Here is a 22,165-nt window from a genome sequence, read left to right on the forward strand (position 1 = left end):
ATCGATCCTCGCGCCGCGCGCGCCGTGACATTAGCACTCGAATAACGCAGTTTTCGCGCATCCGCGTTCGACGTGGTTATGTCTCGCGACGAGGTCCTAGACCTCGGTGGCCGTGATCATATTTTTTTCCCTCCCAATCCGCAGCGAGAGTCATCGACGTCGCTCCTGTTTCTGCTTGTCGCGAGTTAAGTCCACTCCCTCCCTTCCGCCGTCTCTCTCTCTCTCCCTCTCCCCCCGCTGAGCTATTTTCGTGTCGCGCGTGTCTTCGGGGCGCCGAGCACCCGGGAACGGTGAAATATGTGTGCACGTATACGCGCTACTCGATAACACTCGGCCGCGAAATATGTCAGCGGGCACCACGGATCCGAGCGAGACTGTCACGAGCGCGGAACACCCTCACGATGGCTACCTCGTCGACGAGGTCGATCGCATCGACCTTTCGGACCTGCAGCTCGACGACGACGAGGATTGGTGGGTGTCGCACGCCCGTCGGTGGCCCTTTAATCGCACCTTCATAGGAACACGCTCACCGTGTTTACCTTCATTTTCGTTCCCACTCGATTTTTACTTCTCGGGGAAACGAATAAAAATATAACGAACATATGTATACTAAGTAACAGTACAATTGAAATTGACAGGAGAGCATGTATTGTTCGTAGAAGAAAATGACCGTACATCGACTTGATAGATTTCTTTCATTTTTCTTTATGTGGTTTGGCATTTTGCTGCTCTTGAGTCAATTTTAATTATATTTAAGAATTGTCTATATATTGACCAGTTTTTTCCATAGCGTGTAAGTTTGAGATAAATTGGAGATATAGAGGACAGAGAAAACATTTTTATATTCTGTACTAATGTTATGTTAAATGTTCTTTTATTGCTTCAAAGTTAATAAGTTGACGTTGATTAAATTTTTATTCTTTTTTAGGTTATACATGCCCCTACAACGCCGAGCCGAACCTGCAATCCAGGATCTATATGCCTGGCTGAAGACAGAACCGGAATTGGATGTTCAAAGTACAAAGCATGATATCACGCTAAATTGTTCGCTAACTATTCTCGGCTTGATTTACTATCTTATAATCCGAGTATTGCTTACCATTGCGATTAAATTTAATATGTATCTAGATAACAGAAAATGCATCGACACTAGAACATTCACGAGACCTAAGAAACGATCGGCTCGAATGAGCTTTGAATCGATTTTCGAAGGACTACCGCCTTCTACGAGGGATAAAGAGAAGCTACAGGATGTTACGCACATAGAAAATGTAGGTTGTCCCTCTCTCTAGATTTAATACTAGAAATTAATTGATCAGGATTGATTGAAATGGATTTCTTAGTTATTAATTAAGATCTGTAGTACATTACTTGAGTGTGTAAAATGTTGTGTCATTATCTTCTAGGTGGGAAAATGTTTACCTGCAACGATTGGAGATAAAGAATATGTGCCACCGATTTTGAAGCCATCCACCAAAGCGATGAATGTTTTATCCGACGAAAACTCCGCGATGTCAGGGCAGGAAAGCATGGAAGCCTTCCTAAACTTGTCGCAGTCCAAAGGAATAGATTCATTTATAAATTTAGACGAACCCGAGTTCAGCGATCTATTGATGAACGTGTCGCAGCCTTCTATTTTGAGTGCGTCTGTTATCGCGTCTATAAACGAGTCCATATTCGTTAAAAACGACATATCAGTGATAAATAAGAACATGGCTCAAAGCATTAGCGATATGGAAGAAAGCTCAAACTCCGATAATGTCAACAAAACGTTCGTGATGCAGGACGACGACAATACCCTGGATGAGATAAATCATACAAATACTCTAAGCAACACCTGCAAAGAATCTCTTCAATTGGATAAAGGCTTGAACGAGACGTACAACACTGGAATTCCTAGTGGATCCTCACCATCAAGATCGAGTCTCGGCAAAGGAGAAATAGTTACTTTGTCTTCCACTTTTGTAACCGAGCCTAACGCTAATGCTACCTTCGTGCAATCGCAAAATAAAGCAACTAATGACGTCAAGTCGTTAGATACTACATATCTGTCCTTAGCGAAAGGCGCCGAGAGACCAAATTCGCCCATGTCGATTAACGACACGTACATACCTAGCATGCGCGTAAATAAAGCAGATCTGAATGTAACGTGTAATGTTCTGTCGGATGAAATCGAATCCGTGGTCCTTCTCACGCGCGAGACACTCGCGAAGGAGAGCGCTTTAGATATGTCTTTCAAGGTGCCTATCTATAATCAATCCACGCCGATGAATCCAAACATGTTGGACGCAGCACCGAAATTCGCTACGAAGCATCTGGACCAACCGCAGCCAACTGTGCGTCCCACCTTGAAAGCTCCCACGTCGTTGAGGCGAGAGTTGCTGGCAGAGATTCAACGAAGCGGCGAGCGCAAACTGGACTCCACGTACAATCATATCCCTGGTGATCATCCCGGCTCGAGGGACACCAAGGAGAATGTTCACGTAGCCTGTAACGAGAATGAGACTAACAGATTCCACACGTACAAGAAAACAGCGTTTACGGCGATGGCCAATCAGGGTACAAGTCAGAACGAAACGGCTGTAATCGCTCAAAAGGAATTGCCAATGGACCAACGTAAATTTTATACCTTCACGAAGAAGAGCAACCCTATCGAGAGAACTGACAACACTGCCAGTGAGAACATCGATACGCGCCCAAGCATGGATAGCACGTTTTGCAAACCCATGCTTACGAAGGCGCAGCAGAAGCGAAACGTACAGAGAGCGTTATCGAAGTTACCGCAGTTCCTGCAGAAGTCCAATCCCAATCTTGTGTCGAGCTCGCTGAAGAGCGCCGGCGGCATGCCCGTTGGTCGTACAGGCATGTCTAGTATAGGATACATCAAGGGCTCGCAACCCAATATCGTGCAGAACGTCGCGGAGAAGTTGCAACTGACGAGCAGGTTGCATCTGTACGGGAAGATGAAGAGCGGCTCCGAGCAACGGTTGCTCGAGGCCAATGTGAATGCGAATAATCAGTTTCCGATGAAGGGCGTGATCGCCGGTTCGACAGAGAGCATAGAGAGCACCCACAGCGTTCACAGCGCTCCCGACCTGGATGACAGACTCAGTACGTGCTCTGACAGCAGTAGTCATAATTCATGCACCAGACAAACAATGAATGCCGAGCAATTACATAAAATAGTGCGAATGCAGGAAGAGAGTAAGTGCTAAGTTATTATTTAGAAAATATAGAATTAATTATGAAACTGATTTTAAATTTAAATGAATTAAAAGTATCGCTAAGAAATCGCTAATTCTACATTTGTATCCTTAGGTTTGAAACAGGACTCAGCGCCCAAACTGTGCAGACAAGTTCTAGAGAACACGTGGGTCGAAGCGAAAACGGACTTGCCTTCCCCAATTCTGAAAAATGGTGTGGAACATTGCGAAATTGACAGACATTTACAAAATACTGACTTGAGTATGAAATGTAGCTCTCCGATAATCAGCCCCAGTGGGTCTAGTCATGCATTAAACAACGAAGGTAATTAAATAATTTGTTTTAGAATTAAAATATAATAATGAATAACTTTAACTTAAAGTAACGTAAAGTTAATAAATAAAATAATAATACATGTATCTTTTAAGGAAATGCCGAAGGTAACATAACGAAGACCAAGGAAGAAAGTGTAGTGGGTGAAAAGACAGAGGTATGTATTACTTTATGTAAACTTGCTGTGACATTATGAAATCGAAATTTCAATGTTTCACAATAATAGCTAATCAAAACTTATTCATTACGATATACAAGTTTACTGCTTACATGTTTTTTTACTGGTTAGAAGAATTAGAAGTAAGTTATTACATATATATATATATATATGTGTAACAATTACATAAACAAATTGACTTGCAGGGTCCGAATCAAGTAGTGCCTAAAATTGAGAATAAGACTCGGTTGAGACAGCCAACCAATTGGAGTACCGGAAGTAAGCCAGCTGCTGTGATAAGCGGAATTCCTAGACCCGCGTCGCGTATACCGGCTCTCAGATTTGTACGACCGAACGCGAAAACCACTCAAGCCGATTTGAGAAAAGGATGCACATGAAATCCCGAACGGTAAAAACAGAATAAAGAAAAGTAGAGACTCACAAAGTTTAACCACTAATATGGCGATTAGAATAACGGGGATATTTTCGGTTCTATTATATAGTAACGATAAGTTTCTCGAAGCTGATAGAAATTCAGTATTATTGAGCTTCCAAGTTGGATTATTATTATTATTATTATTAATATCTGCGTGCTGTTTGTTTGTATTCAGTTTGTAAAATTAGTGATGTGAAGTATCGTCTCGCGTTATTATTCATATTTAATATATATGCATTTTTTTACGATTTGAAGCATAATTGTCTTGCTAAATAAGGCTTGAAAATTATTTATACTATTATATACAAACTTGAAAAATATTTCAGGAGTTTGTCTATTGATTGCTAAATAATATTTTAAAAAACGCAATCTATTTCGCGAGTAAGATCATTCAAGTCGTAAATTTTATCGTTGCCAAAACTAAGATTTCAAGATGTAGATCGTATTGATATTGTTTGTAATTTCTATATGATGTAGAAATTGACATTTTCGTTCGGTGTTTTATACGAAAAGCCGAAAACAAAGGCTATTTTTTTACATAATAGTCAATACAAACAATTGCAATAAATCTTAAATCTTTGTACATAAGAATATATATAGTGTTATGAAAAATCGTTCAAATATTTTTTTCTATTAAATAATAAATGACAGATCGGCCGATTAAATTATAAAAGATGTATGTACCTACACGGAAACAAGACTGCGAGTGTAATTAACATTTTTGCAGACAAAATTCAACTTGTATCTCATCTCCGTCCTGTTCGTTTTCCTTTTCATAAAATTGCTTGTCATACTTTGTCAAATCACCTCAGACATATCATCACGCTTACACGATACAAAGAAATTATAAAAGGTTGATACAGTGATATATATGTATAAGAAAAATTGTTCGATCTGTACGTTCATATCAGGTGTTCAGTACCTGTTCAACCATTGAAATACTAATATATTGAACACAAGTTCGACGCGTGTTTGGAAAAAAAGTAAATAAAAACCATAAAAATATTCTGTGATTCACATATTGTTGTATCGCATACATATAGATACATATACATTTTGTATAGAAAGCTTTTTTATACATTGATAATTACTAAATTATTTATTTAGTGGCGCAGAGAGATGTGCGCTGTTCCAATGATCCAAATTCAAATTCGGCCAAAAATCGTTAAGTTTTATTCGATCGTCACCTCGCAGAAGGGAGAGGCAACCCTACCGAAAGTATCTTGCCATGAGCACCCTCTTCTCTATAAAAAGCCGCTTGGAATCGGCGTTAAATTGTAAGTTCCATATATGACGCACAGATATATGTAGAAAGGTCACGATGCTCGGAATCGAACAAAACAATTAAGAAAAAAAAATCACTAAGGTTGAGAATACGAAGTTACACTTCTTATAGATTTAGTTTGTAAAATTAGTAATGTGAAGTATCATCTCACGTTATTACTTTTTAATATATATGCATTTTTTTACGAAGCATAATTGTCTTGCTAAATAAGGATTGAAATTACTTATACTGCACAATGAAGAAACAACAGTGTTCGTACGCTTTGCTTCGTTATTTACGAAAAGAGAGCACGCAAACTTCTAATTTAACTTGAATACTCTAAAGAATTGTCAATTACGATTACGGTACACCATGACGAAATATATTTAAAAAAATGTTATTTATATAAATAACATTTTATATAAATAACATTAATTAAATAACTTTTTTTGTAGAATAGGGGGGTATCATAAGATTCTATCGTAAGATTATATCGAGTGATTTATATTCTATATTAATTAGATTGCGGGAAAAAATATTAAATTCTACATTATTAATATTTATTCTCTATAGGGAGATAACGCAAGTTAATTTTAATCGCGAACAAGAATTGAAATAATGTGAATGCCTATTATAAGTACAAATAATAAATAAAATGGTGTTAGTCTCTGTGGAACATAGAGCCTGTAGGAGGTTTCAATAATCGAATTTATTTTGGGCTGAAGGGTGATTAGCCCATCGCGCCCTAATCTGATATCGGAGTTGCCACCTTTATCTTTCAGAAGCCTCAGGATAAAGGGCTCATGACAAAGTACTCTCGGTGGGTTACTATTACCTTTCAAACTGTGGCGAACGAAAAACTGTGACGATTTTAAATCGGATTTGAACTCAAATCTTCGGTTCATTACAGCAGCGCACATCTCTCTGCGCCACGATCGCCACCCATTGTAAATAATAAACTGAATAAGTGATCATCATATCGTAATCTTTATTCATGTCGATAAGTGCTAGACCTTAAGTGCCTTTATTGTATTAATCGAGATACAAACAGCGGTTTTTTATACATGGAAAATACAAAAACTAAGAAAATGCGCTCACTAATCTATCAAGTTTTACTGCCCAAATAATGCTGGAAATGTTACTTCTTTTATAAATCTTGTAATAATAAATAATATACACGTTACTACGTACCTTCACCCGTTTCTATTCTATTAGAATCAAACACGATGCATTCGTTTTTATAAAATTGTTTTGTATGTCTCGCATCGAAAAACATTTTTCAGCATTTAATAAACAATATAAATATATGATTAAAATTATTATTACATCTTTTTTTTTTAATTTCGTATAAAAACTAATGCATCACTTTAGTAAAAGTACGTACTTTAGTATGATTTTCTCTCATTTTTCACACGTTTTTATAAAAGAAGAACGAATAACTTATTACGTTACACATAATGTACCAAAACTATTACCGGTACAATAAAAGACTAGACATATACTCTTCGATTACACCGATAAATAAACATATAATTGTTGTATCGAATGTGCAAAATGCCTTTTGCTGTCCGATAAATAATTCCGATTAATTTAATCACATAGTAGAGATATAAATAAGAACATTTCTGTAATATAGTGATACAAATATACAAAATACGGACAATACGCATCTAATAGGGATAATAAATGTGCATCTCGTCGCACATGAATTAGTAGAATATAGGACGAAAACTGCATATACATTATACATATATACTTAAAATAATTGAGAAGTGGAATGTGAAAGTATTCCAATGATGTAAACAAAAGGACAGGATAATTACGGATATAAATACGATAACTATAGCGATCGCTATATAATACAGGTACCTATTTTTAAAGTATTGCAATAAATATGTTTCTATTAATCGTCAAACATTACTACGTTAAAAGCTACCATAGTAACAGATGCACTCAGATGATTAGACAATAGCTGTGTATCAAATATTACCTAATCATCTGATGCTTCAAATGTTTAAGTAAAACGTTTAAATAATTCACTTATTTTGCAAAAAATCGTGAAAATTTCAGTAAAATACTTTGGTCGTTTTCTTATATATATATCTCTATATATCTATAACTTAAATAATACACACAATATATAAATAATATGTGAACACATATTTTTTTAACTAATCTCGCATCTTGAATTATATTTTTTAAGATGTTACATTTGTAATTTAGTCTAAAAGTAACTCCCGATTATTTGTTGTGCATAATGCAAAGTGATGCAAAATAATTAGAATAATATTTAAATAATAATCATAAATAATTAATATAATATTCGATAATTTCAATATTTTCTTATATTAATACGACATATCTTGTTATATCCCGAATGAATTTATCAGAGGAAATTTGATTGAAGATGTGCGCGATATATTTATGATTAATGGTGTACGCGCTACGTGCTTCTATATATCTAATATTCAAAATTTTTTAGTGACAGTGAAAATTGCACATCTCCATATGGTGATAAAATAAAGAGTTGTATGATTTGTAGCCACTTATACACAAGATCCCGATTAATCATAATCTTATTACGATCGGGATCTGTTTTTTTTAAATACAGATTATTATTAAATATTATATAAATAAATAAATAATTTTTCATGAAATATATGTGAAATACGTGTAAAAAAACGAGTCTTTTTGATGTTCGTTTTTGATAATTAATGCGCACATGAATTATTAACGAAATATTTAAACGTACATTTTATTTTTTTGTTAGTGATCTCTTTAATAACGAGATCAGTTTCTTTTCAATGAAAACGAAACAGATACAAATGTAAATATCATTTTTCAAAAACACAGCGAATATTATGCCAAGGCACTGTAAAATCAGATACTTATGTCTTATTATTTATAAACGCTTTGCGTATATATGAGTTATTCATAAAAATATGTTTCCAATATTTAACATACAAATGTATACTGCATTAGTTTTCTGAATCATTGGCCGAGGAATCATCATTTTAGTGAACAGCAGTAATTATTTCACAATTAATGTGAAATAATGAAAATAGCCTTAAAACATAACGTGCTGTGTTTCAAGTGTAACGCTATCGAGATTTTTATGTAAGTTCAACACCTTTATATCGATTTATCATGAATAATATTGAAGTCATCATTCCGCATTACACACATTTAGTATAGAAATAGACTCATTACGAAGTATGAAAAGTGAACACACATTTAGAGCGATTCTCGTTTCACGTTTTATCTTATAAAACGGTTCAATACGCCGGGTACCATATTTAGACTGGTACCTGGTAATCTACTGATTGTCCATTAGTAAGTTAACGATTTAGAATGATACAGTAACTCGTGGGTAAGTATGTACTTAACTGACGTTTCGATCGATGCCATTCGGTCGCGTTGTTATTCGCACGCTAATTTACTGTCGAAACTGCTCAGAGCGATGGCAAATGCCTGAACTGTACAAAGGGGAAATCTGTAATCCATCGTAAAAACGTCCTCCGCGACACGTCCAAACTGCATCACGACGTAGTCCACTAAAATTAATTGAAATCCAACAATAAATCTTTTAAAATAAATTACAGAAAAATATCACATCATGTATGCTGTAAAATACAAAAAAAATTCAGTCTCGCCTTACCGTCGCTATCGTGGACGACTTGGAAATTTTTTACAGATGCCTGAGTCACTCGCCCATGAAAGTTAAGAACGTAGGACTGCGTGTCATCGTTCCATACGGGAGTTTTGTTATGTAACTCTATCAGATTGTCCATCTGTTTTAATTTCCATCGTTCTGAAAGTATAAAAAGACACAATTTTTGTTACAAATATATTACTTGGATAGTTCTAATGTAAGTACTAATTTAGTTTTCTGTTGGTGCTACAATTTCAATTGCAATACCGCGTTACAATACTGTATTATTATGTAATTATATAACTTTCGTTAGTAACTTTAATTATACAATTAACTATATAATTTTAAACTCTGATACGCATGTATATATTATTTCATTTCACAGGACATTTTTGGCACGCAGTACTAGAATATTATTCTTTTTTTTTTGCCTTATCTCGTCTTATATATTATATTAATATTAAAATTATAAATTACCAAGCAAGGTTTCTGATTCAAGTCGCGGACATATCTCCACTCGCTTTTGATCGGGCGTCATACCCGGTATAATAACGGTCATTTTACGCGGGCCTTTAAAACCTAAAACATTCGTATCATACACCACCGCGGCTAATTCCTGCCGTGGATTGAAACGTTCGTCGCGTTTATCATCTTTCATCAACGAGTATCCGTTGTCGTAAATTGTGAACTGTGTCCCCAGAAGATTCGATCGGAGTTTACCGACGTAAGATTCCCCTCCCCTCGAGAGATCTGTTGGATCGGTCGAAATCAAGTAATTGCTCGTTGCGCTTTTTTTCCTTTTTCGGCCAGCCAGTAGGAAAATCTGCAAGTACAATCGGTATATAGAAGACGAACCGTTAAAATAAGCGAATGTAAATGTACCTTTTTCCCGTAATCACGTTCTAGATGCAAGAAATAAGTCGGATAAAGACCACGGTCCATTCCCTTTCGGTCGCGCGTTATTCGACATTTGTAATGCATTTTTTTATTTGCCGGTTGTAACACAAACTGTTCGATATTGCCTTCTACGTTTCCCTCCAATTCTGGGCTCTGCAAAACGCACAATAAGGTATTCAAGAATTATTTCTTAGCATTTGTATATTATAAATAAAACACTTATACACAGAGCATATTTATACATTATAGTATGTATAATACATACGGAAGAGTTATTTTCCCTAATAAGAGTATTAGGTCCTTCCGACGGTGCCACTCGAAGTGGTGAGGAACATGGGAGAGATTCCGAGGGTGAATGCAAATCTATGGGTGACGATTCCTCATCGGCGCAATCAGTACTCTGGGAACCTTCATATAAGCCTCTTTCGTTGACCATTGCTACAATTTTGAATAAACAAAATTATACATAATTAAAACAAGAAAATGACTCATTTTTGTATTAGTGATTAGTGATGAATGCTTGATGCTGACAAGGGATGAAAAACATCATTATTTTTTTAGCGCCCTAATAATATACACATACATGAGGCGATTTTTGGCGTGACTCTGGTATAAGCAACCAAAGGTTACCAAACTGCACCAAAACCAATAGCAACCACGGATAGCAACTTTGGTATATGTACCAAACCATACCAAACAATCACCAAAAATCGCCTATGGATGTGTATTTTACTTTTAAATAGTCTAACAATAAGTTTACCATTAATTGTCCCCTCACTATTTTTTCTTTCTGCATAAGGTCCCACGTCTGTATTTGTTTGAAACATAGCATACTGTAATGGGCCATCATACGCTGCAAATATATTAAAACATTTATTCTCGATTTTATTACACATTTTTATGATATTAAGTAAATATTAAAAATTATATATTATATATCTGCCTTATATATCATAAATCTATGATAACTGTGCTCGATCATAAGCATCTAGCAATTATAGAATCATTTTATTTGCACACTACCGTGAAGTTCCTTATTAGGGTTCATCCATTTGTTTGAGTGACTCGTCAGCTGCGCACTAGATACATTAGATGCTTGTACCATCCCACTAGCACCAGTCTGCCTCTTCTGCTTCATCTTCTGCGCGATCAATTGCCTCTATATCGATTAACACAGAACATGAATAAGTTACTTTATGACATAAAGTATCATTTTCTAATTTAAAACTATAAAGAACTAATATCGCAATTTGAAAAACAACTATCTAAAGACATAAATTAACTCGGTAACTCACAATTATATTCAAAAACTTCATTCAAATCATCCTTTACAATACAATAATATAGGCTGAATTTAAATCAAGTTCATAAAATATTTCTCATTTATTTCGTACATAAATAAATTTTTAAATAAAATAGCTACAGCGTAATGTCTATTAATACACGGCCTTAGGCCTTATACCACAAACAGAGAAGAATTCGAATGATTAAAGCTGCCTATTATTAGCTGTTACGTATTAGTGTTCATCAATTATTCATCTAATGGTATTGAAAGGTATAGCTCGGGTTTCAATGTTTTGCTCGCGTGTTTAACGAAATACCATCGGAGGCCAGTCCTCCTCCCATAAATTTCCCATAAATTGATATTCTTTCAGGATTGCAAGTGACACTCGTGACACTCGTCAAGTTAAATGAGTCGCCACACCGTACGAGAGGAGGTGCGAGGTTACGCGCCCCGAAGAGAGTTTACGTGTGACAAGTAAAAAGTCTCGGCTTATCCGCTACGCGCAAGTCGCACCTGTTGTTCCAACTTCTGCTGGCGCAAGTCGAGCGATGTCATTTTGCGCGAAATCGGTTTGTCAGGGCGACGATCGACAGGGATGCGCGGCCCCCCAGGCCGCTGGCTTGTCAGCTTTGTTTACTCCAAACACACTCGTTCGCTCGCGGTACCTAGGCAACCGTTCGCCCCGAGCTCCGTGTAGCCTTCACCGGAGCTCTCTCATGGCGGACTCGCAAAAGTCGCAAAAGTCTGGAATGGCCCGAGTCGTCGATTGGCCAGTTCAATAAAGGCTCCTCTGATTGGTCGGTCTCCGAAAAAAATTCCGAGCACCGGCCGCCGTGAGTGGCCGTGATCAATTGCGACGCGATGAAATAAATGCCCATTTCTATCGAGACAAATTTAATATAACTTTAATCTCGGTTTAATTTTACTTCTCATCTTTTTCTAGTTCCAAGAATAGAAAAAGATAAAAAGTAAATTAAACCGAATTTAAAGTTGATAGAAATTGATGGGAAAAAAGTAAAAGTTAAACTGAATTTAAAGTTAATCTATTTTGGTAGAAATGGACATTAAAAAAAGATAAAAAGTAAGTTAAACCAAGGAAGTTAATTTACATTAGTAGGAATGGATATAATTCTTTAGAATTAAAAAAAAAGAAAAAATAAAAGTTAAAGTTTTCTTTTTGTTCAAGTTTTTCAATGCCGACTTCCGGTCTTTCGTTCCCTCGCTTTAGTTCGCCGCTTCCGGGCGGCGCTGGAATAATGGTCACGTGATCGATTACTATTTTGTGTATGTATTGGTTTGTATTCGGTAAATCGGTATTCGGTTTGGTGCGGACTGCGGCGTCCCTCGTGGTAGGTTTGATTCGTACTATTTTGAAAATTGAATAATTAACTTCTCGAGCTTCGTTGATTAGTAAAAAAAAATTGGTTTTCTAGATTTACAAAGAATGGCGGACGACGAGGATGAGACGTATAAATTGTGGCGCATCAGGAAAACCGTGATGCAATTATGCCACGACAGAGGTTACCTCGTCACCCAGGACGAGCTGGATCAGACGCTGGAGCTGTTTAAGGAACAGTTCGGGGATAAGCCCAGCGAGAAAAGACCGGCCAGGAGCGATCTTATCGTTCTCGTGGCGCACAACGACGATCCTACGGATCAGCTGTTTGTTTTCTTCCCCGACGAACCGAAAATTGGCATCAAAACCATCAAGACGTATTGCCAGCGTATGCAGGAGGAGAAGATTCACAGGTTGCTTTTTCCGTATTACAATACTTTGATTGAAATACGGGTCCCAAAATAAGTTGCAATTCATTCACACTTCTTATCTTTCTAATTGACCTTGTATAAAACTGAGGTATGAGATGAGAGTCAAGATTGAACCCAAGATTCACCAACTACGAGTTGGCTGCTCTTGTACAGTGCCATGTATCATTCATCATGATATTTTATATTTTTATATTATATTTTATTTTTATAATTCATATTTGAACAATATTTGTTTAAAGAAAGGCATATTATGATCCAATATAAGTACATTGCTGTTAATATTACATAATTTTTATATCTCCGACATTATAAAAATGCCAAATAATTTATTTACATAGTTTTACTTGTCCTTAATATTTGTAAGAGATTATAAGGCGCCATTATCTAACGTTACAGAGCAATCATCGTAGTCCAGCAAGGCATGACACCGTCGGCTAAGCAGTCGCTGACAGACATGGCGCCGAAGTACATACTGGAACAGTTTCTGGAATCCGAATTGCTGATAAACATTACTGAACATGAATTGGTACCCGAGCACATTGTCCTAACTCCGGATGAGAAGGAGGAACTATTGACGAGATATAAACTGAAGGAGAACCAACTGATGCGGATACAAGCTGGCGATCCAGTGGCGCGATATTTCGGTTTGAAGCGTGGACAAGTCGTTAAGATAATCAGACCGTCGGAGACCGCGGGAAGATACATATCCTACAGGCTAGTTTGTTGAGGAGGGAAAGGGAAAGGGTCGAAAATAAGTCGTGAAGGTCTCTCCGCAGATTAAAAGAGAAATGTTATTTATTGAATTTACTCATTAGAATAATGTAAAAAAGAACACTGCAGCTCGAAATTCGTCATTTATTATAGCAGCATTTTATAATGGTGCATCGTCTCTCGTACCTGCGTTATATATCGTCGTTTTAATAATAACAGCAGGTTGTACATTATTACGCTATGTAAGAAACCATCTTTCGCACCGAGTGTTGAACATCCGTACATCGTACAAGTCAGCAGCAATGAATAATTACAGTTTTCACATGCAAACACGTGTCCCGAATGCGTTCTTCCCTTTCCAATAGTTTTTATATTTTAATGCACTTGTATGGCAATTACATGCGTAAAATGTATATTTTGTTTGCGTGGTTTGTCAGCTCACATTTATGATCGATATTAGGATATAGCTTAAGTTTATTACAGAAACAACGATCGTACAAAAAAGATCGCGGCTCGCGGGGGGTCGCTCGCGATCATCTCGCTTGGATATTCGAGTTATTATTAATATTATACATTGCTTGGTCCAAAAGTATCGTGCTATACGGTATATTTTGACGTAAAAGTATATCGGTAGCAGGATTTTCTCCTCGAAACGATTTTAATTTAGTTAATTCATCAATTAATAAATGACAGTCGAGTGATACATTCTATTAATAGTACGTTTTTTTCGAGTCTAATTGCATTTATTCGTAGACGTTTTCGAATGACTTATCGTGATATACCGTCTCTCTTATCTGGTTTTTCTTGCTTATTAATAAGATTCAATTTGCGCGAATTGAATCAGAAGCGTAGATTCTCTTTAGCAGTCTATCAATGCAATTAAATAATTGTACATTTTTGTAATCGAAGAGATATGATGTTGCGCTCTGAGACGTGCTTAAACTCGGATAACTTAAAGAATAACTCTTGAAAAAGTCTTCCCGAATTCAAATTCTACTACGTAATCTCTATTTTTCACCTTATTCAACTCTAAACGTTTAATCTTAGCGTTTTGATCCTACTTGTAAAGGGGAGCGAACGACGAGCGTCGTTATTAAAGCCGACGGAACGACATCGATCTTGAAACGCGAGTTTCCGCTTTCAGAGTTTATCGCGGTCGACTGATAAAGCTAAAAGCGCACGAGCAGGAAGTTTCCCAGATGGCATATTCGCTATAGCGTTTAATGAACAAGCAGACCGACCAATCACTCGTTCTACATTTGTTACAATAAGTAAATAACGTGCTATATAAGCGGCAGCACTCGGCTAGCACTTGTTGCTAGTAATATAGCACGTTACTTCACGATCCAAAGGAATAATCGTTATCGTTGGGCACAAGTAAACAAAGCACACGCGGCCATAATTAATATAATATATTGTTATCAATAAAATGTAACATAACATTAATAGTCAATAATAATAACCATAAAAGATAATAATAATAATTACACAATAATGCTACGAAGTTCTGTGCTTTACGCAATAAAGAAAAGGTAGAGTCCTCAAAAAGGTTTACAAAAAAAGGAGGGGAAAACAAAAATATACATATGAATGGTCATCCTCGAACGCGATCCCACCGTGGGTGCAGATTGCGCGAGAAACCCTTAGATCCTTGGGGATATCCATAGATACTTAGATAACTCTTAGATAAAGGATCATTGTGTAAATTGTTAGAATTCTATAAATGCTTGAATCCTTAGATCCTTAGGCATCTTTTAGGCATCTTTACATCCCTAGACATTCGTAAAAGCATTCTTGGATCCCCGGACAGCATTAGAGATCTTCGGATCTTCGGATATCGTCGAACATCTTTAAATAGTCAAATCGTCCTTAAATTCTAGATGTCATTGTATCTTCGTGCTTGGATGTTTCGATGTCGATATCGATGACGATTCTTTCTCTTTTCCTTCGTTTAGAATAAAAACGCGACGTTTTATTCTTCTTCGGTACTCAAGGATTTTGGTGTTGGGATGTATGTTTGATTCATTTTTAGCCGTGTTTACTTAGAAGACTTTTCGGCGAGACCACCAGTATACCTTGGTGGCCCATTCGATAGGTGAGGTTTGTAAAATATTGTTTATCAAATCCGCGGCAACTCGGATCCTGTAGGTGATAGAGGTGGGATAAGGCGGCCACTGTTCCCAATAACGGCCTCTGTGCGCTCGGCCATATGAGGCCTGAAAAATTATACATCAATAAGTCTAAATGAGAGTGATATACATGAATACAAAGATATATTAATAATAGGAAAAGGCAAGTATAGAAAATTAAAATTTTATTTCTTACTGCATAACAACGATGTGTTCTCTTTTGAAATCGCACTTAATATTCTCGAGTAATTTTTTTTCCTTTATATCTCATTTGGCATGCATAATTTTTTACATAATTGTAAGGAATTTATTAGCCAATAAGATGAAATTTATATTAAAATTTACAAATAGGTAGAAATAGATAGAAATAATTGCACAATGAGCACAGATTTCTCACCTAGGAGTGGTATGGCGTGACATAGGTAGACGGAAACAGACCCCGTCTATTACCGATTTCTCCGTGCCACCAATGCTGATCAGTACGGTCTGTGACAGTAATTACATCCCCTCGTCGGAACTCCAACTCGCCAGGCTCTTGCGGAGCGAAATCATAGAGCGCTTGCACCAAACACTGAAAATGACAAATTTGTTTTACGTTATGATATATATTAAGATAATCAAAATTGGTATATAGATAAATATAGGTAAAAAAGAAAAATCAAGAGACACGGTAGTGTCTCGCGCCAAGTACACGCGGAGCGAGTTATATATACTCTTAAGATAATCAAAATTGGTATATAGATAAATATAGGTAAAAAAGAAAAATTATATATACTCTTCAATCAAAGGACGATGGAGAGTGGAGCCGTAACAAGGTGTTGGTGTTCATATATTCTATACTTACATAAAGAAATAACGAATTGTAATGTACGAATTGTAATCGTGTAGATTTAATTCCGGAGTAGAGAAGGGTATTAATTTTTCCAAGATAGCTGTGTTTCAAGTCCGACAAATTTGCGGCGCGCAGTTTATTAAATTGGAATATATGTATATGTACAGTATGTACATTACAATTCGTTATTTCTTTACGTAAGTATAGAATATATGAACACCACAACACCTTGTTACGGCTCCACGCTCCATCGTCCTTTGATTGATTTCTAATCTTGTGAGCCTCTTTACTATTATATATATACTTTTATTAATACGTTCAAATATTTCCTACGACTGAGACATTCTACTTTAGAAGACAATTTGTTTCCAGTCTTTACCTCTTCGGGAACCATGTCGCGCAGCTTAACATCTTGCGAGCGAGAAACGGATGCTGTACGATGGTACTCCACTAGTTCGTTGAGACTGTTGAATTTGACAACCCACAGAAAGAACTTTCCCTGTGCGTCTCTTAATACTTTGAAGTGTTGCACACCGTCAGAGCACCTGTACATATAAATTGATCATTTTATTTCATATTTCTTTAATAATTAATAACAGTATTAAACAATGATCACTTCTAGTTTGCAAAGTCCCTTAACGCAGGACAGGATTTCCTATTCAATTGATATTTCTACTAAAGCCTGCTACCGAATGTTTTATCTGTTGAAAAATTTCAATGGCTACAGTCACATGTTATTTATCTAATATAAATACTCACTTTACAGATAAGGAGAAATCACCAGGAGAGCTTTCACTGATTCTAATCAGAAAGGCACCTTCATGTTTGTTCATCAATAATCTTTCGGCGTCTGCTCTAGTTATCCTGCCATAATACCAGCTGTAACAAACACAGAAAATAATTTTCGTACAGGATTGTGTACCATTCTATTTAAAAAAAAGAAGGACAAAGCAATTTTACGTGAGATTTATATACTCTATTAAACAAAAACTGTTAAATTTTGTTCTCTAATATCTAAATACATTATAATATAACGTTATATTTATAATACATACTCGTGGCTCTTCATCTCAATATAATTACTTGGTATAAGCCCTTCTCTAGAATCCAATTCAGCCCTATACCAATTCATGTCATCTTCCATGTTTAGAATCTGCAAAAGGATGTTACGTGTAAGAAATAATATTGAATTTAGATTTTTATAATACGCATACTGCTACATTAATATTTTTACATTGACATTTTAGGATAGACGTAGAAAGTAGAAACTGTTTACAACGCTAATGAAAAGGAAAGAGTTAACCATATCTCTTTTATAAGTATATTGAAGAATTAATCTTATGAGATTGTTATATTATAATTTTTTATTATAAAAATGATTGATGACTGCCTATAAATTATTGATGATACCTATAAATTATTAATGACCGTCTTCCTCTTAAAAAAATTAAGATCTCTAATGATTTCAACTTTCAATGACCTAAATATCTAAATATTCAAAGACGTTACAATTTTTAATTGGATCTATTGTAACGTTGTTACCGAATACCAAAAAATAATATTTGCCGTGCATGATAAATTAAAATATACATCACTTGCAATTTAAGAATGGATTTTGCAGGGAAAAGATTTAGAGATTCTTCTTCATTGTTTTTCTGTCTGTTTAAAATTTAACAATTGTTAAAATTCTTAAACTTTATAAGAATAGTATTAAATCCAAAAAATTAATATAAAATAATTTTCCCTAAATCAAGAATTTGACGTTTACATTTATAAAAAGCAAAATTAAAAGTAGCCTTCAACAAATGTAAAAAAAAATATCAAATTCACGATCAATCTATTTGCTACAACTTCTTTTTTTCATTTATCTTCAAAACTCAAAGAAATATGTGTGTATATACGCATACACACATTCAAACATGAATTCTTTAAAGGAGAGAACAGCGTGCCGGAAAACGCAGCTGAGAGGGACAAGCCCGGCAACGGCGTTTCTTCAATCCTTACGGCAATCACCGTCGTTATTGCTCCAGACAATAACAATCGTTACTGCCTCGAGCAACAGACATTCATAGGATGTTTGTGTATAGGCACGGCGGCTTTCCGGGCGCAGCGAGTGCCGATTCATCCCGCGCGTATGCGTGTACGATAACAACCCCTCGCTCGGTCTCTGGGTCCTGGGACCGTCGGCCGACGGACGGAGCCGTGACGATAGAAGTTTCGGGATCGGCCGGAGGTCTCGTGACCGCCGCGACGCGACACAACGCGACGCGACGGGACGAGATGGGACGGGACGGGACGCGGCGCGACGCGCCTCGCCAGGCCATCGGCTGACGAACCAGGTGACGGGGACGGGTCGGAGCTCGGGGCTCGGGGCTCGGGGCTCGCCGTCCCCGCGTACCACTCACCTTGAGGACCTGGCTCCTGCGGAAGCTGAGCTCGTCCTCGGCGGTCGCCGTGAAGTCGTGCTTCGCTATCGCCTCCATATTCTGTCCCCCCGAGACGACGGAGTCGACGGGAAACGACGTGCCGACTGCTGCTGGAAGGAGCGAGAGGGCGCTCGCTAATACACGATGATGCCCCGCACCGTCACCGTGGAGAGACGAGAGACGCAGAACGGAGTGCTACCTACCGCGCTACCTCCCGACTCCCGACAGTCCCGACGCGAGCGAGGGAGTGCACTCGAGAAGGAAGAGGAGGGGAGCGGGGGGGGGGGAAGGGATGTAGTGGCAGGCGGGAAAGGTGGGCGAGAGGAAGAAAACAAGAGAAAGAGGAAAGGCGCTCGTTGTGCGCGGACACGCGCGCGAGGCGACGCGTATTTATTTTACGAGCGCTCCGAGAAAAGATGCGAAACTCGCTGGGCCGGCTGAGGGATACCGAGTTTTCTTCAGTGGGAGCGAGACGGGACGATATATCTCGAGAGCCGCTGGAAGGAGCGAGGACCGTGCGCAAAGCACAGGAACAGCTATATACGGTGTACACGCGGAGTATACGCGAGACGGAGCGTAAAAGGGACAGAAGGGACACGGTGGGAGGTCGGTATCGACGAATGTGCCCGTCCTTTGTCCCAAGCACTGGCCGGGCGGTGGTCCCGTGTCCGTCCAAGGGTAAGGATCCCGTACTCGCCGCACGTCTGTGTGCGTGCGCGTTGCGTGCGCGAAACTGATGGCAACGTGAGCACTGGTGAGCACCGACGCACGCACACCACCGTCTCGCGAGCGCGCAGCCCTTCTTGGCCCTTCTCTCGATTAGATTCCTCGTCCGAAGCCCTTGGAGTTAGAGCCTCCCAGAGGGCATCGTATTTGTCTCCGTATCACCGCGAATCACACGTCCGCGACGCGTCGTACATACACCGTATGTACACGGCGAGCTGTCAGTGGCGATCGCGCGTACTATCGCGACTCGCGACAGTCTTATCAGACGTTACACTTGTCCCGTTCGGCCGGGCTCGGCTCGACTCGGCCGAGTTCGGCGGCGCCGCTCGACCACCGCACAGACGCGTTGTGACGTCATGCGTCATGTGACGTTGGTTTGTTCGTCACCCCCTACGGGACGGGAATGACGGGATGCGCAGGGCAGCGCAGGGTGCTGCGCGCGATACGCGCGTCTCTAAATGGTGGCGAATTTTCAGCAGTTTTTTGACGCTTACGTCAGTCGTATCGCGTCGTGACGTCAGAAGCGACAGCCGAACGTCAGAGGGAGAAGGGGGGAGAAAATTATGAGGAAATGCAAGCGGTTCTTGGAACTTGCGTCAAGACGGATACACGAGTCCCGGATCGAGAAAATCGTTCGCGATAGAGAAACTCCGCGCTGTGTCGAGTGAATACGAGATGGAATGAATAAACGAATGGAATTCTTTCTAGGATATAGATTTCTCTTTAGGTTTGGAGCTGACGCAGCAGCCGTCGTCGCGTTTAAACGTTTACACGAATGATGACAAAATCGCACGTAACGCGAAAACTAGAGATATAAATTTCCAAGATTTACACGAATTCGTTTCTGATATTTTTCAAGGATTCTTCACCTTTTTTATGAAACTTACTCTGGTTACGCGTTAACATTTTAATCACGTTGCATGTACGAAAGCGTGAATTCAGCGCCTAGTGTTTAAAACAAACCTCGAGGGCTAGATTATGCGCATACACTTGGTATTCCTTATTCCACGCCGGTTTTTTAACCTTTATCCAAAGTCAAATGTACAATCTGATGCCGCCGAGGGCAGCCGAAGCCGCACGAGGCGACTACGATATTATCCGAGCTCAAAGTCTCCTTGAAAGAGAGAGGAATTTAGAGCACAAGGATCTAATGATCCGTCATGACGCATCCTGTATTTCCAATAGGAAAAACTGCACCTGACTGACTTAAAAATTAACTTCGCACAAATCGCATTTAACAGCAAAAGTTTTCTTGAAATATACAACTACTGTTCGAACGAAGAAAAGCACATGCAGAGACTTCAAGTTTATTTCAATTAAATATTTTTCTCTTTATTCAAATTCTTTACACAAAATTTGGTACAATAGGGTATAATAAAAAAATTAAGCATTATAATGAACATAAACGGTAATTATACAATATATCAACATTTTCTTTCATTGAAAATATCGAACGAGCGACCGTCGAGTCGGGAGGTGGCGCCATCTAGTCCGTCGCGCTCGCCGCGACGGTCGGTAAGGCCGAGCGGGACAGTCCGCGTGACGTGACAATGAACGATTCTAATGTAGTACGAAACGGGCGACGTAGTACGAAAATAAACAGAACACCTCGTGTTTACGGAAGTCCGTAACAGGTGTTTTTCACCCCTCCCCCTCCTCCTCGCCCGGCTCCGGCCGCTCCCGCAGCCTCCTCCGCCCTCCGTCGGAGAGATAGGGAAGGGAGACAGAAATGCAGGCGGGCGTAAGCCCGTCGTCCACACATATCGCTTACGTAGGCACTCGTCTCGCGCGTTCCTCGTGCAAACCCGCCGGCCGTGTTTTCGGTCGCGGATGTCCGAGTCCTTGGACGGCCGAGCACGTATCGCGAGAGCGTTCCTCTGCGTTCCTGAAAATCCCTTACTTCGCCGAGTTTACCTTTCGAGAACGATCCTCGTCGCAGAATATCGCGAATTCGGAGACAATTTATTTTACGCGTTCTAATCTATGATTTTTTTTTTACGATAAAGAATCCTCGCTTCGATTCGTAAAGCATTCTAAACAGATCGGTAGGAGCTCTCAGCGGCCTCTCAGGTCGAGGATTCAAGCGGAACGTAATTTACGAAGCTCCCGTTGTTCTGTTATTTAAATTCCTCGCGGAGCTTATTATCCTCGATGATACTTACATGTAGATTGTCGCTCGGTTTTTTTATCGCGAGATATTCCTAAACTTCCCTAAGATTCGCGCGAAAGAATCCTGAAGCGAATTAAATTATCGTTTCCCGAGCACGGTAATGAAAATCGCGAAGCCGAGAGTCGCTTTCTTTCTGTATAAAAAAAATCGCGATGAAAAAAATCACCTCGCGAGAA

At 38.6% G+C, this 22,165-nt stretch overlaps 4 protein-coding genes across 4 annotated transcripts; 2 read left to right on the forward strand and 2 right to left on the reverse strand.

Moving 5' to 3' along the window:
• Nucleotide 1: 1 nt before the first annotated feature.
• Nucleotides 2-6,584, forward strand: LOC139773968 (uncharacterized). The gene is made up of 7 exons (XM_071708829.1): nt 2-471; nt 929-1,017; nt 1,129-1,271; nt 1,407-3,204; nt 3,319-3,528; nt 3,633-3,694; nt 3,901-6,584. Exons 1-7 carry the CDS (start codon nt 344-346, stop codon nt 4,090-4,092), a joined length of 2,622 nt encoding a protein of 873 aa, XP_071564930.1. The 5' UTR covers nt 2-343; the 3' UTR covers nt 4,093-6,584.
• On the reverse strand, nt 6,403-11,941 carry Ktub (Tub domain-containing protein ktub). The gene is made up of 8 exons (XM_071708833.1): nt 11,742-11,941; nt 10,967-11,102; nt 10,704-10,796; nt 10,209-10,381; nt 9,929-10,096; nt 9,524-9,869; nt 9,053-9,205; nt 6,403-8,948 (listed from the first exon to the last, which is right to left on the reverse strand). The coding sequence occupies exons 1-8, from the start codon at nt 11,781-11,783 to the stop codon at nt 8,815-8,817; spliced, it is 1,245 nt and encodes a 414-aa protein (XP_071564934.1). The 5' UTR covers nt 11,784-11,941; the 3' UTR covers nt 6,403-8,814.
• Nucleotides 11,942-12,457: 516 nt separating this feature from the next.
• Nucleotides 12,458-14,036, forward strand: Rpb5 (DNA-directed RNA polymerases I, II, and III subunit Rpb5). Its single transcript, XM_071708838.1, has 3 exons — nt 12,458-12,577; nt 12,662-12,977; nt 13,392-14,036. Exons 2-3 carry the CDS (start codon nt 12,673-12,675, stop codon nt 13,720-13,722), a joined length of 636 nt encoding a protein of 211 aa, XP_071564939.1. The 5' UTR covers nt 12,458-12,577; nt 12,662-12,672; the 3' UTR covers nt 13,723-14,036.
• A 1,067-nt stretch (nt 14,037-15,103) lies between these two features.
• Drk (growth factor receptor-bound protein 2 drk) lies at nt 15,104-20,051 on the reverse strand. The gene is made up of 6 exons (XM_071708837.1): nt 19,073-20,051; nt 17,723-17,820; nt 17,427-17,546; nt 17,047-17,212; nt 16,233-16,406; nt 15,104-15,922 (listed from the first exon to the last, which is right to left on the reverse strand). The coding sequence occupies exons 1-5, from the start codon at nt 19,148-19,150 to the stop codon at nt 16,233-16,235; spliced, it is 636 nt and encodes a 211-aa protein (XP_071564938.1). The 5' UTR covers nt 19,151-20,051; the 3' UTR covers nt 15,104-15,922.
• Between the last annotated feature and the right edge of the window lie 2,114 nt (nt 20,052-22,165).

Source organism: Temnothorax nylanderi, unplaced genomic scaffold, assembly GCF_030848795.1.
Source record: "Temnothorax nylanderi isolate EJ_2023f unplaced genomic scaffold, tnyl_v1.0 TNYL_tig0072_pilon, whole genome shotgun sequence".
Taxonomy (NCBI): Eukaryota; Metazoa; Arthropoda; class Insecta; order Hymenoptera; family Formicidae; genus Temnothorax; species Temnothorax nylanderi.